Here is a 16,921-nt window from a genome sequence, read left to right as displayed (position 1 = left end):
GGAGTTTAGGGGTTAAGTGAAACCCGCCAAAAGTTCAGGAGGTAGCAGTGCAATTTACCCTGTAGGACTCTTGACTATAAATTATTTTATTATAATATGTTACTTATGGATTGACTACTAACTCTCAAGTTAGTGATCAAGCTTGATTTTGAATTTATATATATTTTTTATTCTAAAATAAATCATACCATAATTTATCCTATATTTTATTGTAATAAAATAAAAGTGAAAGAAATGAATTAGAGTGGCTTAAAGATAAGAAAATAGTGATACTAACTATCTACGATACTTGAACACTCTACTGTCCTAATGTACTCGCTAATATTGTTGATTTACAATAGGTGTTCTTACTAGGATATAGAGATTTTAATTCTCAGTTAATTTTCTTTAGTATTCGTTTGTTCCTTTTATCTTTAGAAGCATTGTTATAGAAAATACACTTATTTTCTATGAAACTATGCAATGTAATTTTATTGTAGTCTAAAATAAAATTTTTGTACATCATTTCAACCAATTAAAAAATTTTAATATAAAAATATAAAATAATATTTTATTAGAAAATGCACTTATTTCTTACGAAACTATGCAATGTAATTTTATTGTAGGCTAAAATAAAATTTTTGTACTTCATTTCAGCTAATTAAAAATTTTTAATATAAAAATATAAAATAATATGTTATAATGTTTTAGAACAATACTTCTAAAGATAAAAAGAATAAACGAATACTACAGAAAATTAACTGAGAATTAAAATCTCTATATCCGAGTGAAAACACCTATTGTAAATCAACCATATTAGCGAGTACATCAGAACAGTAGATTGTTCGAGTATTGTAAGTAGTTAGTATTGCTCTTTTTTTATCTTTTAGCCACTCTAATTAATTTCTTTCGCTTTTATTTTATTACAATAAAATATAAGATAAATTATTGTATAATTTATTTTAGGATAAAAAATATATATAAATTCAAAATCAAGCATGATCACTAACTTGAGGGTTAGTAGTCAATCTATAAGTAACATATTATTATAAAATAATTTACAGTCAAGAGTCCTAGAAGTAAATTGAACTGCTACCTCCTGAACTTTTGGCGCGTTTCACTTAACCCCCCAAACTCCTAAAATAGACATTTAACACTCTAAACTCTAATATTTCATTCATTTTATCCATTCCATCAGTTTCCGGTTAACGGAGCTTGACGGAAAATTCACGGAATGGGTAACATGAATAAAATATTAGAGTTTAGGGGGTTAGATGTCCATTTTAGGAGTTCGAGGGGTAAAGTGAAACATCGCCAAAAGTTCAGAGGGTAACAATACAATTTACCCTTAAGTTATATACTAGTCATCGATTCAGATGCTTCATCATCAGAACAACGAGGAGCAACATCTCTAGTTTATTTCTAAAAATATTTATAGCTATAATTTTTTTGTTTTTAATTATTTTTAGTAAATAAAATTGGAATGATCAACAAATATAATAACTAATAGAGCTAAAATTTTATCAAAATTTTGACGAAATTAACTTGTAAATTTNTGAGAATTAAAATCTCTATATCCGAGTGAGAACACCTATTGTAAATCAACCATATTAGCGAGTACATCAGAACAGTAGATTGTTCGAGTATTGTAAGTAGTTGTATCGCTCTTTTTTTTATCTTTAAGCCACTCTAATTAATTTCTTTCGCTTTTATTTTATTACAATAAAATATAGAATAAATTATTGTATAATTTATTTTAGGATAAAAAATATATATAAATTCAAAATCAAACATGATCACTAACTTGAGGGTTAGTAGTCAATCCATAAGTAGCATATTATTATAAAATAATTTACAGTCAAGAGTCCTAGAAGTAAATTGCACTGCTACCTCGTGAACTTTTGGCGAGTTTCACTTAACCCCCCAAACTCCTAAAATAGATATTTAATATCCTAAACTCTAATATTTCATTCGTTTTATCCATTCCATCAGTTTCCGGTTAACGGAGCTTGACGGAAAATTGACGGAAGGGATAATATGAATGAAATATTAGAGTTTAGGGGGTTAGATGTCCATTTTAGGAGTTCGAGGAATAAAGTGAAACTTCGCCAAAAGTTCAAGAGGTAACAATGCAATTTACCCTTAAGTTATATACTAGTCATTAATTCAGATGCTTCATCATCAGAACGACGAGGAGCAACATCTCTAGTTTATTTCTAAAAATATTTATAGCTATAATTTTTTTTGTTTTAAATTATTTTTAGTAAATAAAATTGGAATGATCAACAAATATAATAACTAATAGAGCTAAAATTTTATCAAAATTTTGACGAAATTAACTTGTAAATTTTAAATTAGGTAAAATAGCACAAAACTTATCCGGATTATGGACTATTCTGAATCGACTAATCAATTTTTCAAAATTTTGATTTTACTATTCAACCTTATAATTTGTTTGATTTGAGTCAATTAACGGCACTTTAACTTTAAAATTTAAATACACTGTTCATCTTTACAATTTTATTCATACAATTTTCGCAATTATAAATTTATGAAATCAAGTAATTAACTTATATTTTGAACTCAAAATAGTATCAACTTACTCAAATCAAATAAATTAAAATTTTGAAAGGTCGCATAGTCGATTAGAAATTGTTTATAGTTCAGATAAGTTATGTATCTTATTACCGTTAAATTATTAATTATCAATTATATAGAATTAAAAAGGATAAAGTTGAGGGACCAGTTTCCCAATTTCTTGTAGTTAAAGGGGTCTCCATACACTTTTCCAGGCCTATATAAATAACTTGTAATTATAATTGGGTTTTTACCAACTCGTTCCTAATTCGTTTCTCTGTGTTGGATTAATTCAGTGTATGTTTCCTTTTTAATCCCCTTCGTGATCTCTACTATATCTATCAATTTTTTAATAGTTTCGTTAATTTTTTGTTGTTCATTCGGATCGAATTAGGTAAGTTGATCGGTGGAGTGATTGTCGGGGTTTAATTAAGATTTGGATTTGATCCTCTTTTTTCGGTTGAGTTTAATCAGAATTAAAGCTCAAATTCATCTAGGTTCTTTGCAATTTCTGATAATTTTGATTTATTTCATCTTTTGTTACTCAAAATCGATTGATTCAAGTCGATCGAGTTCTCTGAATTCGTTATACACATTACTTAGGGTTTAAATTAGGTTTGGCTTTAGATTTTTCTACTTCTTTTGTTTTGATTTGATCAGAATTAATGCTCCAATTCATCTGAATTAATTGGATTCTGACAAATCTGTATATTTGAACTAATTTTCCATTTTGATCTTCTTTGTCATTGTCATTTAGTCTTCAGTTTGATCGGGAAGAAATGGGAATCGAGAAGCACAAGAAATCGCTTACCGTCGCGCCATTCGAGTGCGCGTGGCATGAGGAACTGCGGTTCCGAGAAGCCGGCCGCGGCTGCGTTGCATTTGAGGCCTCGGCGCAAAACGATGTCACCTTAGTGTTCAGAGAGCATGTAGGGAGCCAACACTACCACTACAAGATGGACAATAGCCCCCACTACACTGTAATCTTTGGTAGTCATCGAAATCGTAGGTTAAAGATCGAAGTAGATGGGAAAACCGTAGTAGATGTTGTTGGCATCGGCCTCTGTTGCTCTTCAGCATTTCAGAGTTATTGGATCAGTATTTATGATGGTTTAATCAGTATTGGAAAGGGGAAGTTCCCATTTCATAATCTTGTTTTTCAGTGGCTTGATTCGAATCCCAATTGCAATGTTCAGTATGTGGGGCTAAGTAGCTGGGATAAGCATGTAGGGTATAGAAATATCAACGTTTTGCCATTTTATCCGGATCAAAATGTGCTTCTGAGCTGTTTAGATTGCAAGGGGTATGACGGTGATGTAGAGGGAGATGAGGGGATTGACGGTTTCGAGAAGTGGGGGCTTCCGAATTTTCTGGAGAGTTGGGATCTCGCTGATATGGTGTTTGTTGTTGGTCCTGAGAGGAGGGCTGTTCCTGCCCACAAAGTTATTTTGGGTGCGTCAGGAGACTTTAATTTTGATTCACTTGATGGAAATGTAATTCAGCTTCCTTTGATCTCATATCCTCTTCTTCATGCGTTCTTGGAGTATATATATACTGGTCGGACGCAGGTAAACTAAACACTCTTTTGCATCTTTCAAGATATCTGATAATGTACATAAGCTACCTGAACTATAACACATTTTGAAATGAGTAGCTAGCCTTTCATGTTAGGTGCTGAAACCAAAACTTTTGAAGCCTATGGAATTGTTGCAAATGAATTATAGTTCAGGTATCAACTGTTCATTTTTACCTTCAAAATCTCATAATACTTGAAAGGCTTATGTTATAGTAACACATTTCCCCTGTTTCTTGTTTTTGTGGCATAGATTGTTGAATGGCAACTTACCTCTCTCCAAGACTTGAGCTTACAATTCAATGTTTCACCTCTAATTAAGCAGTGCGAAGAAATAATCGATCGGTTTAAGATGAACAAGAAATTGTTCGACTCTGGTAAGAAAGTGGAAATAGGAAATAATGACTCCAAAGTTCGGCAATTTGGTTTACTTCCATTTGAAGTACCAGTTGATGTGCGAAAGCTTAGGCATTGCCTTGCGACTGCTGAACATAGTGACATAGACATACATGTTGAGGGGCATGGTCTTACTGCTAAATCACACAAAGTCATTCTTAGCCTGTGGAGCATACCATTTGCTAAGGTACGTATCTTTCCTTTTGTTTTAAATTAGGCAGAAATCTAAAGCTACCCGCCAACTTTAGGTCGTGAGGAACCTGGTCACTGTACTATGTTTGTTTTTCCTTTCCTTTTTTTTAAAAATTTAATCTCTAACAAATGTGCTATTTGAGTTAAAAAAACTTCTGTTATGTTGTTGGACCTTAAGTAGTCTACACGCACAAAAAAAGGTCTTTTGCACATTAGAATATTCCGTCAAGTTACACAAATTCTATTAAAGAAGTTACATAGAGCGTTAAGTTCATACAGAAATTTCTGAGATCAAAGACATGTCAGTCGGGTTCCAAATGCAAGAGACTAAAGTTCAGATAGAGACACGTTTCCAATTGATCTATAGTTGGGGGAGTGCAGATATGCTTTTGCTTAGATTTACATTGCTTATAAAGCCACCTATATTATTAAGCACGGTAGAAAGATACAACTAACTACTTTTGGTGATCATTTTAAAATTTACGGTCTCTGTGAGAACCATAAGATTTCTTTTTTGTGTCTGTGCATTTTGTCCGAGTACTAATCACCTCCGAATTACTCTTTGAAATCAAATATTGCAGATGTTCACAAATGGAATGATTGAAAGCAGTTCATCAGAGATATATTTAAGGGATGTATCAGCTGAAGCCTTTTCCATCATGCTTGAATTTATGTACAGTGGGGAACTTGTGATGGATTTCAAGGAAATGAATTCTTTGTTGCTTGATTTACTTCTTCTGTCCGATCAGTTTGCTGTCACTAGTCTTCAGAGAGAATGCTGTAAAAGGATATTGGAATGTTTGTCAGAGGTACTCAATTTTTGTGAAGTTTTCTTTTACTTAATTTGAATTTTTTAACAATTGGACTGTGTAATATTTACCTTTTTTTGCTTTAAGTTTCATTTGTGATTTTTTTTTCACACAACAGCAGTTAGAAGGAGTTTGAGGTAACTTGCGTGCATAGTTAGTTCATTTGTATTATAGTAAGATTGAAATTTTTGATGTTTCATGTGCAAGTTTTGTTTATCGTCGTCATGTGTCAGCACAAGAGAGATGGATTTTATCAAGAACAAACAGCAGTTCTCATTTATTATTATATATTAATTAAATATCGATCTCATTCAAAAATATTTTCATGATGGTTGAAGTTAATCTATGGAAATATTGCCATTTTATTGAACTTCATCCATATCTCATGGATATTTGCCCCAAGTATCTAAATATTTGAGAATTGAAATTTATTTCTAAGCAACATATTCCAACTTACATGGTGGTGCTGAACGTCTATAGATGGGGCCATCTGCCTCAGGTGAAGTATATAAAAATATTAATACTCTTTTCTCATGTACGTATATATGCAGGATGCTGGTGTTGTCCAAACCAGAAGAAGACCATCCATCGAGACTTATTTCTATGTTTCCCATTTATTGGACAAAGGCTTCAGACGATTTTGAAGAAGTTGATTGGTAGTTGTGTGAAGACTAACATCTCAAAGTTTGTTGCAGGATACAGTGTGTCCCATTTTACGAGCAATTTCATCAATCCCATCTTGTAAACTACTTGAAGAAACGTGCAAGAGGAACTTCTCGATGCACTTTGATTATTGCACAACTGCAAGCACCGAGTTTGTGTTGCTAGATGAGGCAACATTTAAGGACATTCTTCAGGCAAGTTTCGTTATTAATGTTGAAAACTGATTTTCTTGTTGGAACTTTGATTCGTCAACTTACTTAGAGTTCGATCTATGAGATTCTTTCTGAATCAGTTATGAGTTTTTCCTGAACAAATGCGAATTAGGTTTACGTAGAAAGGATTGATGCGTTCTTTGTGAAAAAAGTTTGGTGATATAGATGCATTGCTGTGGCTTTTTGAAAGCCGAGTTTCAGCCAGTGTTCCACCTACATGTGTTCCACCATGGCAGACTTAGGAACCAATATGAACAAGTCCATTCACCCAAAAGAATGGGGAAAAGAGAAAAGGAAAACAGATACATATGCCCCACATGCACATTAAGAAACTCGGGTTGTTGTTGCTGTTAAGTAAACAGTCGTATCATAAAACCAGTACCTGTGGTTATAAACAGGAAATTATCATGAAATCAAAAGTAGGTTTTTAGGCATTTCCAGTTGCATTTTGATGTCAAAGACAAATCAAATTGAAGATACCATTTTAAATTCTCCTGCTAAATCAACAGAATTCCGCTGCTATTTGTTGTCCTACATTGCATTCTTAGTAAAATGACTTAATGAACACGCATGCAGATTCACACACTCACGCGGTTTTGTCATTTGTGTTAGCAACCAAACGAAGTGTTCTCTGGCAGAAAACTAACATTGCAATTAGTACTGCATTACATGTGAAGAATACGACTCTAATCAAAGCTCTCAGATTATCATTGGTACCAAACTTTCATGTATCAAAAACTGATGTGCCAGTCTTCTTCCAGATCAATGCCTGTCTATATTTTAGACCGTTACATCTCTAAATGCTCGTAAAAGATTCATAACATATTCAAACAATTTTGAAAATTAAGGCACGCAGAAAGAGCTTTGGAAAGTAAGTGTGAAATTGTTGTTTGTGAAACATTGGTCATAAGAATAATGGGTTTTGCAGCATGCCGATATGACTGTAACATCAGAAGAAAGGGTTCTGGACGCAATTATAGCGTGGTGTATGCAAGCTAGTGAAATCTGTGGTTGGACTACCGTAGACGAGCTGTTGAATTCTTTAACACCTGAGCAGCTTTTTGGGAAGAGGCTTCCTTCAGTTGATATTCTGTTGCCTTTAGTGCGGTTCCCATTAATGCCATCTCATTTGCTTGAGAGGGTACGCTTTTGAATCATGATTTTTGAATGTGTTATACTTTGTGTGATGAATTTGCTTCTGGCATTGATGACTCGTTATTAATCCATGCAGCTGGAGAATAGCAGGCTTAGCAACCGCATCCCTGTATTTAGTCAGTTGGTTAGTACATTCATTGGCTCGACGTCCTTCTGACACTTGTTTTGGGTTGAAATCACAGAAAACTACTTTCTACAAAATGCAAGCTGGTCATTAAGTTTTGGAAGTTGACTCACTATGTATTAGGCATTTAAGAGAACTATGTAATTTTTCACTTGCAATGTTGGCAACCTCAGTTTGATTTGATGCAAAAATAACCTACTAACCATCTAGTGTTGTTTAAGCTGGCATTTCAGTTGCAGTTACCTTTGAAAAGTTTTTCAAATACGCTCATAATGTTTGCAAAAATTTCAAAGGGAACACGAAAGGAAATGTTGAATTAATAACATTAAATAGCTTGTAGGTTTCTAGAACCGAATTAAACTTAGTGGGTTAAATTATAATTGGTAGTAGTGGGGGATTTGTGGATCAACTTGCAACTACAGCAGCTGGGGGTTTTTTTTTGTGATTTTAGCCTCATTATTTTCTTGATTTCCTTTGCGTTAATATTTAAGCGGTCATCTCTCCTTATGATGTGTAAGGTGAAGGAGGCTATTCAATATTCTGGCACAGGATTGCCGAATTCAGCAATTGGTCAGAGGTGCATTATGTATTTCATTTGAACTTTGAATTAGCCATTTGATGTATGATCTAACTATTAACTGAGTTTATCCATCAGTGTAAGGTTTCACCATAGACGGTCAAGCTATAAAGAGCTCCAATACATACGTGATGGTGATAATAATGGAGTTGTATACTATGCTGGAACTTCCTATGGAGAACATGAATGGGTGAATCCTGTTTTAGCTAAGGTGAATGTTGGATGCATTGTTTGCTAGGATTCAAGACGCAAATCCTTTTCTAGCGTTGGTGATAGTTCAATGCATTTATAAATATGTCAAAACTGAGGATTTTCTTTCTTTTTGCATTCATGAATTCATTAAATTTCACCCCATATTGCAGAAAATTTCTGTGACAGCTAGCAGCCCACCTTCTAGGTATACTGACCCAAAAGCTCTGGTGTCAAGAACATTTCAGGTGTGGAAACTAAGACCCTTTGGATGGCTTCTAGAATCTGATTCATTTACTTGGGGAAATAACTAAATATGGGTGCTTTAGGCCACATTTTTTGCTGGACCGCGTATGGAAAATGGCCAGATTTGTTCATGGTGGATGATTGACATTGGGCAGGATCACCAGGTTTGATTCAGAAACTTGGACTTGTAAAAAAAATTCAAGTATGATTCTGATTAGAATTATCTTTTGAAAATATTTGGAGTTACAAATTTATGAAATTGACCTCTATCTTAGTCTTGTTCCTAAGGTCGTCTGCATCATTCACATACTATACCTGAAACCTGACCTGTCATGCGTTCCTCTTTTCTTCTCCTCAGCATCAAATTGGATGGAAGAAATAAACTTTTGTCAGAATTTGTTGGTTCATCACAGTGCAGTTAGTGTTTTTGTCAGATTGCTAGTACAAGATATGCAGGATCTGCTACTTAAATAGCATTGCTTTATACCATTTGACAACTTTAGAACAAGTACTAAGACTTGGCAGCCATGTCGACATGCTCTGACTTAAAAAATAATTAAAAATATTGTTTTAATTGTGTTCATTGATTGTATAAGGATTGAATAAGGATTAAAGGTCTTTGCGAGAAAGATAGTGAAAAATTATTGCCATGGTTTCTGTATTCATGGTATGCTTCATATTCTCTCTCTTTCCTACACATCTACATTTTACATACAAATTTTCTTTGGTAACCGCCTTTTATGAATTTAAATATATATAATAATAATTATAATTTCACGAGTCGGGAAAATATTGTGTGGAATACTAGGTAGTAGTTTGTAACTTTGTCATTTACGTACTTCGAATACGGTTTATTATTATTCTTTTGTTGATTGTTGGTTGAAAAAGAAAGTGTAGAGCGTTGTCGAGTAACGTTGTTCTTGTTTTTGAAGTGTAATCTAGAGAGTTAAAGTTCCTAATTCTAGTTTTCGAATAAAACACAGAGTCCAAAAGTAACGTCAACTTTTTTCGAGGTGGTTCATTAACGTCTTTTCTATTCGACAGGATGTTAGAGTCATGTGTTTTCCTTAACGCTTATCACTATTAGGACGATTGTCGGATTTTGTATCATCCGAGACAAATAACACACTTACTACTAGTACAACTAGTATTAGAAAGGTATGTTTATAGGACGTAGATTGTTGTTGAGAACCCTTTTATCTACGAATCGAATGGAAAATTGACATCCGGAAGTTTGAGTTTTAGAATGAGTCGACACTTTTAGTTTGTGATGTTCCTGTGTGTATTAAAACTTTACCTTACTTTGAGAATAACGTTAAAGTAGTGGTTTTATTGTTTCACTGACTCATTGGTTTTGTCCGTTGCTTTTGTAATAATAAGAAAGAATAAACTAGATGCCTCGGTCGTGCCAAAACGGTAAAAAAATGAAGTCGCCTTCATCGGCATATCAAGCTACTTCGTTTACGTCTCCAAGGTGTGCAAGCTTAGACGGCGCCTCCCCGGGAACTCTTAATAAGCCTTCTTGGCCTTACCTTCGTCCCGACAACCCGGCAATTAACCGGTGCTGCGTTTGACCGGGCTAGACGTCTAGCAGACCAGGAAGAGCACCTGAGAGTTCAACCAGGTTAAGAGGGGTAGGTATCTTGGGACTAAATTTGGTTTTTTCTTTTTTTTTTCTTTTTTCTTTTTTTCTTAATGCCTAAAACTTTTGGGACTAACGACGAGAATCACGAAAGCCCCTTTCGTCGCCTCATCTCGTTCTATCGAGAATGGACTTTTCGGGTACTAGAGTACTTGCAACACCTCGGCAGGACAGAGTTCCACATCATCAACGTGTACTCGACATCAGTGTTACTTGTAGTTGTTTACGTTCGACTCTAGTGTCCTTATTACTTAAGATGTTTGTTGTATGTTGTATCGTTGTTCAAGNGAGCACTTTAATATTAATAATAATATATATAAATTTAAATATTTTCCGCCAATGGTTTCTTTTAAACGTACATTATACATCTACACATCTGTAGACACTATAATTAAATTCATAATATTTTTCTCTTTTGTGTATTTGGATACGTTCATAATTGATAGCTAATGGAAAGCATTATTTCTCATACTCTTTATCTTGTAAATAAAAAAAAATAAAAAATTAAGTATATTATATTATATATTATGTTCATTAAATTTTAAAAAATGTTTAAAAACAGATAACTAAAACAGTTTTGACACAAAATTACGAACATGCCATTCGCCAACCTCTCTCTCTCTCTCTCTCTCTCTCTCTCTGTTCTTTATTCCTTCCTTGGAGATCTCCGGTCTCCCGCTTCTTCTTCTTCTTCTTCTTCCTCTCCCCCACCTCCCAATCGAAGGTTCTCGAAGATCCGCGAAGCTTCTACTAGAAGCTTCTCGCCGAGTCGGGATCCCCAAATATGAGGGTTTTGCAACTGGGACTCGCCGTCGCCCTCGCCTCCGGCGTCGCCGCCATCCTCATCTATATCTCCGGCCTCTCCCATTCCTGTAAATCCTAACCCTAACCCTAACCCTCTCTCTCTCTCTCTTTAATTGTGGCTTCTCATGCTTAGATGATGGGTCTCGCGTGTCGGATGAGGACATGGGCGCCCTAATGGCGCTCCAGAGCGGTTTCAGGAAGTGCGTGGTGAGACTCCCCCGAATCTTTCCTTTTTCTTTTCCTATTTTCTTCCTAGTTTTCTTTGATCGATGTCGAACGCGAAATTTCGCACAATAAGAATCAATAATTGTGTAGTAGGATCTATGGAAACAAATTTAATACCTTCTTTCTGAATACCAGTTGTTTGTGTTTGAAGCTTCATCATGACACTTAGTATTGTTACATGATGTGTGGATTCTACAAAGAAGTTGATGAATGCGGTTGACTCCATTGATAGTTAGCTATATGAAACTCTGTAGAAATTCTCCTCGAGGGAAATTTGCGAATACTGTTTTTTTTTTTCTGCAACTATCGATGGAAGTGCTGTGCTTTTTGAAGGATGATTTGACTGGTTATAATTTGATGGAGTGCGCAGTTCGAATTAATTTCATTTTTTTTTCTTTTTTTGGGCGCCAATAGGTGAGTGGTAACATATAAGTTGTTGAGTGTTAAAGAAATTGCTGTAGCTGTGAGTGGTGCCAATTACTCTATTTCTGCTCATATCTTAGCTCATTCCAGTTTGAATCTGCAGAGTGGATCTGTTAGCTCTGCATCCATATTCAAGCTATTAACCCTCATCTCAATCCATCGCATCATAATTGTTGCTGTCTCTTGATTTTATTAAGTTGTGTTTCTTGGTGTTCAGATGCATTATAGTTTATGTTGTCAAATTGCAGAGTGCTAACGGACTAGGCTTACAAGCAGAGGGCGGCAGGGATTATTGTCAAGTTACAATACGGTATCCAAGTGACACAGTGCCTAAGTGGGTGAGTTTGCATTTTTTTTTTTTTGGGTCTAATGTAACTTTCAAGCAGCTGGTAAAGATACCCCACTTTAGATCATTTTGATCCGACGCACTAAATATGATGCATTATATTACCTACTTTTCTCGACCCTTATGTTGTTTTCCTATCAGTCAGTGGTTAACTTCATTTGCAGATGCATTAGGATCCCTCTTTTCGCTTCTTTTAGTAAGCTGTTATTTGGCAGATTTTTCTTAGCTAATTGTACAAGCATCTATGTCCTACATAAAGAACGATTTGAAATAGCGATGTCCTTTGGCAACATGAATTGTCAAGGCTGTGTGCTCCATCTTTTGGAGGTTCTGGAATGTCACATGGCATTGCAGGAATGTTCTGGGTTTTCTTTTCTATTTGGTAGTTTTCATGAAATTTTGTAATTTTACAGAGAGATCCGAAAACTGGAGAGCTTGAAAGTTTGTCTTTTGATTTCAATCTCTGTGAAGCAGTCGCTACATGGGAACAGGTAAGGATGTCCATTTCATAGCAAAAGGATGACAGTACTATCTCAGATTATTATCGTATTCAAGCTTTGAGACTTCTGTATGATATATCTGACAAAGTCTGTTGGTTAAGCAAGACCTCGATAAGCATTTTAGGGCTTTTGGTTCTTTTATTCTTTTGTTGGTTTGCACAATACATTTTATGTGTATGTAATTGTAAGATCAGTTCAACATTAACGAATCCAAATGACCTATATTTCTCATGCTGATCTTTTCTTGCTCTTTTAAATCTCAAGTTGATTTCTTAGATAGATTTTTTTTCTAGGTTCGTAATAGTACCACAATACTGACAAAGGAGTATATAGATGCTCTGCCAAATGGTTGGGAGGAATATGCATGGCGTAGGATAAACAAAGGAATACTCCTGTGAGTATTGGCCTACTAAATATTTCAACTATTGTATAGGAACTTCACTGAGTTTATATTTGCATTATTATTATTATTATTATTATTTTCATTTCCAGCAATCAATGCAAGAACAGAACACTGTGTATGGAAAAGCTTTCGCGTGTTCTTCCTGAAACACCACCATATGTACCGAGGCAGTTTGGTCGATGTGCTGTTATTGGTAATTCTGGAGACCTTCTTAAAACAGAATTGGGGGAAGAAATAGATGGTTATGATGTTGTTGTTAGAGAAAATGGTGCACCCATACAGGTTCACTAATTCCCTTTTTTTGACTGCTGTTATCTTCCCCTCTTAATGAACCCATAATATTTTATGTTCTTTATGTCGCAGAATTACACAAAGTATGTTGGTAGTAAGAGTACATTTCGCCTTCTTAATAGAGGATCTGCGAAGGCACTCGATAAAGTTGCTGAATTAGATGGTATTGAGGATCCATTTTCGGAATTCATCTCAATGATATTATAAGCATGCTAAAATAGTTTCTTTATACAGAAACAAGAAAGGAAGTGCTGATCGTTAAGACAACTATCCATGATATCATGAATAAGATGATTCGGGTAAATTTTCAATACCTTTGAAGCTATTCTTCTCTGTTTATTTAAGTTAATTTTGTCGGCCTTATGTACATTTAGTATGTACTATGAAACATCTGGTTTAGTTAATCTTCCTTTCTATGATTATTAATAGGTCCTTTTGTCTAGATCTTAGTTTTTGATCGAGTCACAAGAGGTTTGGTTAATTGTTTATATGAAACCACGCTTCACATAATTTTAGCATTTGATTTCAAGCCTCCACCGGCATATTTTATCACAGGAGTCATATTTCATATGTATGATCTACCTTAGAGTTGACAGGGGAAGTTGATCCAGTCTGCCATTCAGTTTGATATATTCTCTAGAATTTTTTGATTTTCTGTATATTAATACTAATATATTCACGAACATTGGTGATTATTGAGAAATAATGCTGGATAGAATATCATAGGAAATTAGTTGTTCCATGAAAGAGAGAAGGTTTTGATATCAATTTCTTTTTGGTTAATTCATTTTAAACCTACATCATAGTTTTTCTTCTCCTACCAGTAGCAATGAATATTATGTAATCTTTTGAGAAGAGTATCCAAGTGACATCTGGCCTAGTTTTGAGAATTGCTTTTCTACTCTGAAAAGCAGCACTAGGCATTTGGGAAACAAAAGTGTAGAGTTTTTACTGTGGTGCCGGTGCAAAGCTGCAATGAGATTTTGGACCCTAAAAGAAGCTGCATTTCTAAGCATCTGCTTCTGCTGCAATGGGAAGCTACTGGAAGGATTGCTGTGAAAAGTGTAGTAATGCTTATGCTTTTTAAATAGCTTTATTTGAATAACACTTATATAGGAACTCCAGCGCAGTTTTCTATTTTAAATTCCTTTCTACTATTGGATCTGTATGTCGCGAATTCCTTTGCTATCTTAAGCTTTACTGGCTTGTTGAAACCTTCTTTTTCTTTGTAGGAAGTTCCAATAACCAATCCAGTCTATCTCATGCTAGGCACATCGTTTGGTTCTTCTGCTAAGGGAACGGGTGTTAAAGCTCTCGAATTTGCTCTCTCTATTTGTGATACTGTTGATATGTATGGCTTTACGGTGGATCCAGGCTACAAGGAATGGTACATTGAGAATATAATGTGATATCCAGTACTAGAGTATAAAATTAGCAAAGATTTCTTTGAACTAAGCTCGATTATTTTCTATCCCTTTAGGACAAGGTACTTTTCCGAGTCTAGACAGGGGCATACTCCATTACAGGGTAGGGCATATTATCAAATGATGGAATGTCTAGGAGTAAGCTCTCTCTCTCTCTCTCTCTCTCTCTCTCTCTCTCTCTCATGTGCATGTATGTGTGCACTCACAAAGAAGGTGAAAGTTAAGAAATGGAAATAACATTCATGATGCCTTGACTTCATTGTTGAGAGGATCTCTGATGCCTTTTACTGACATTCTCATCTACAGCTCATCAAAATCCACTCTCCAATGCGGGCGGATCCTAACCGGAAAGTGGACTGGTTACCAAGTCAGAGCATCCTGAATGCTGCCCGAGTTGCATCTGAGAAATTGCTACGGTAAGTAAATAAGCATTTCCTAATTGAAATATGCTAGAGTTTCTAAAACAGATTATCAAGTAATCCTTGTCTGCCTTCAGAGATTAATTTGATAAATTAAGTTTTTGTTTCCAAGTGCTCTGCTTTATTACTATGTTGTTGAACAAGTTTCTACTTGGGCAAACATCTTAAAATTGATCTAGTTCGATTTAGTTGCAACTGAGAGCTGAGAAGTTGATTATCTTGTATATTTTCTAGTTAGCTATTTGGTTAATTTAGTTCTGTACTGCAGGCTTTTTAATTATTTGATGCTATTATGACAGACCTTGAGTGTAGCAAGGGGGTTGCTGAGTTGTGTTAGCATTAGCATAATTGATTGATTAGATTTTACCTTCTTCCGTTTCGATCACTATATGGCTCCCCATTATATTCAATATGGACCCCATTAAATTCTCTCAGTTTGACTACTCTGGAGCAGATAAAGTATAACAGATCAATTGCCCCATATTCAAACTGTAACGTGTAGTTAAATTCTCTTTTCCTTTTTCTATAAATTTTCTCCTGTTTAATCAAAGTAACCGCTGTTTAACTTTTATTGTAAGATCTTAACTTGATACATATCATTCCTACTATTACTGCCAAGCTGTCCATGTTTCGCTCTTTCTCACTCCTTGCTGTATTGAACGTCATACTGGAAGCATATTTCTGTCATTTAATCTCCATATTTTCCTTCTCTTTCTTGTCCTAGGAGGGTGGGAGCCGGAAAAGAAGGCCCATTGAGCTCTTGCTCGATCATAAAGAAGCGCGGCAAGGGAAAGACTCCTCAAAGGTCCGGCCTCCGAGAGCCTGCTATCAAGCATCAAAATTATGCAAAAGGCGCTACCTTGTACCCTGTTGAACGGAACTCGGGGAATGGGATGCTATGTATGCTCCCAACTACTTGAAGGATCGGATAATCTGACCAAAGAGAGATTATACGACCATAATATTAATCGGATTATCAATTGCCAAATTTTTAATTCCTTTTGGCAAGTTTTTAGCATGCCTTCTCTTCTCTCGCTGTGATGCTGGTTTAAAAAGGTTTCTGGAAGGACTTTGGCTCATTTTTTGGGCGACAGAAAGAAATGCTGCAGATCGCTAGGAGGCGCCTTTGTTTGTTTTTGAAGTTTAGAGTTAAAGCTCTCACCTGGGTTTCTAGTATTAGTTGATGCGTAAAATTTTTTGATTCTTTGAGGTCTTGCATGATACCTTTTAGTTCGGTTGTCATGCGAAGATTAAGCAATGATATTCTTTTTATTGGATATTGTACCTAAAGATGTTTATTATACTATATATTCTCTCTTTTGCATTATTTATTTTGCACGGCATTCGAAAGATAGGATTTTCTATGCCCTAGTAATTGCAGTTAACATTATTATTAACAGTTTTGGCTAGAATTTTTGCATGATACCTATCGTATGGAGCTATCGGTAGAGATTTCAAATTGAAGTTCACAAATTTTAGACAGTTAGATGATTGCTTTTCCTTCCCACCTACAGGAACCATTTCAAATGCCAGATAAACCGATATTGAGAACAAGCTTCACGATATGTTTAAGTAGATGCCTTAATTTAGGGCTGGATTAAAATATTCTTTGAATTTTTATGGACGAAATCAACCCCATAAACTTGAGTCACAGCTCCATCTATCGATATTTACCAGACATCATCTGATGCAGAAGCGAAATGTTTTGCAAATAATGGACAACAATTATCTCCACGATTAACTATGATACAA

At 35.0% G+C, this 16,921-nt stretch overlaps 2 protein-coding genes across 6 annotated transcripts; both read left to right on the top strand.

The window, feature by feature from the left end:
* LOC109712850 (BTB/POZ domain-containing protein At2g30600) lies at positions 2,794-8,856 on the top strand (the record flags this gene model as incomplete). 2 transcript variants are annotated; one of them, XM_020236625.1, is given in 11 exon segments in its annotated part: positions 2,794-2,853; positions 3,314-4,124; positions 4,383-4,712; positions 5,299-5,526; positions 6,222-6,383; positions 7,330-7,542; positions 7,633-7,680; positions 8,199-8,257; positions 8,336-8,468; positions 8,685-8,694; positions 8,776-8,856. In XM_020236625.1, coding segments are annotated over 10 exon segments (2,034 nt in total). In that variant the 5' UTR covers positions 2,794-2,853; positions 3,314-3,335.
* Positions 10,951-16,500, top strand: LOC109713163 (sialyltransferase-like protein 4). Of its 4 annotated transcripts, none has more exons than XM_020237146.1 (12): positions 10,951-11,206; positions 11,272-11,345; positions 12,035-12,124; positions 12,546-12,623; positions 12,926-13,026; positions 13,125-13,317; positions 13,399-13,489; positions 13,561-13,625; positions 14,559-14,713; positions 14,807-14,888; positions 15,057-15,166; positions 15,897-16,500. In XM_020237146.1, exons 1-12 carry the CDS (start codon positions 11,119-11,121, stop codon positions 16,087-16,089), a joined length of 1,320 nt encoding a protein of 439 aa, XP_020092735.1. In that variant the 5' UTR covers positions 10,951-11,118; the 3' UTR covers positions 16,090-16,500. The 4 variants fall into 4 exon arrangements, with proteins under 4 accessions (XP_020092735.1, XP_020092734.1, XP_020092737.1 ...); XM_020237145.1 differs by having other exon boundaries at positions 10,954-11,206; positions 15,894-16,500; XM_020237148.1 differs by lacking the exon at positions 12,546-12,623 and having other exon boundaries at positions 10,954-11,206; positions 15,894-16,500.

The sequence above is a fragment of the Ananas comosus genome, linkage group 7 (genome assembly GCF_001540865.1).
Source record: "Ananas comosus cultivar F153 linkage group 7, ASM154086v1, whole genome shotgun sequence".
Lineage (NCBI taxonomy): Eukaryota > Viridiplantae > Streptophyta > Magnoliopsida > Poales > Bromeliaceae > Ananas > Ananas comosus.
The sequence above is the reverse complement of the archived record's forward strand: the minus strand, read 5'-3'. Positions and strand labels throughout refer to the sequence as shown.

Excerpts from the sequence above, each read along its gene's own strand:
- LOC109713163 (XM_020237145.1), top strand. The coding sequence starts at position 11,119 with ATGAGGGTTTTGCAACTGGGACTCGCCGTCGCCCTCGCCTCCGGCGTC. Across the intron at positions 13,626-14,558 it reads TCATGAATAAGATGATTCGG|GAAGTTCCAATAACCAATCC; the intron begins GTAAATTTTCAA and ends TTTTCTTTGTAG. Across the intron at positions 14,714-14,806 it reads GATCCAGGCTACAAGGAATG|GACAAGGTACTTTTCCGAGT; the intron begins GTACATTGAGAA and ends CTATCCCTTTAG.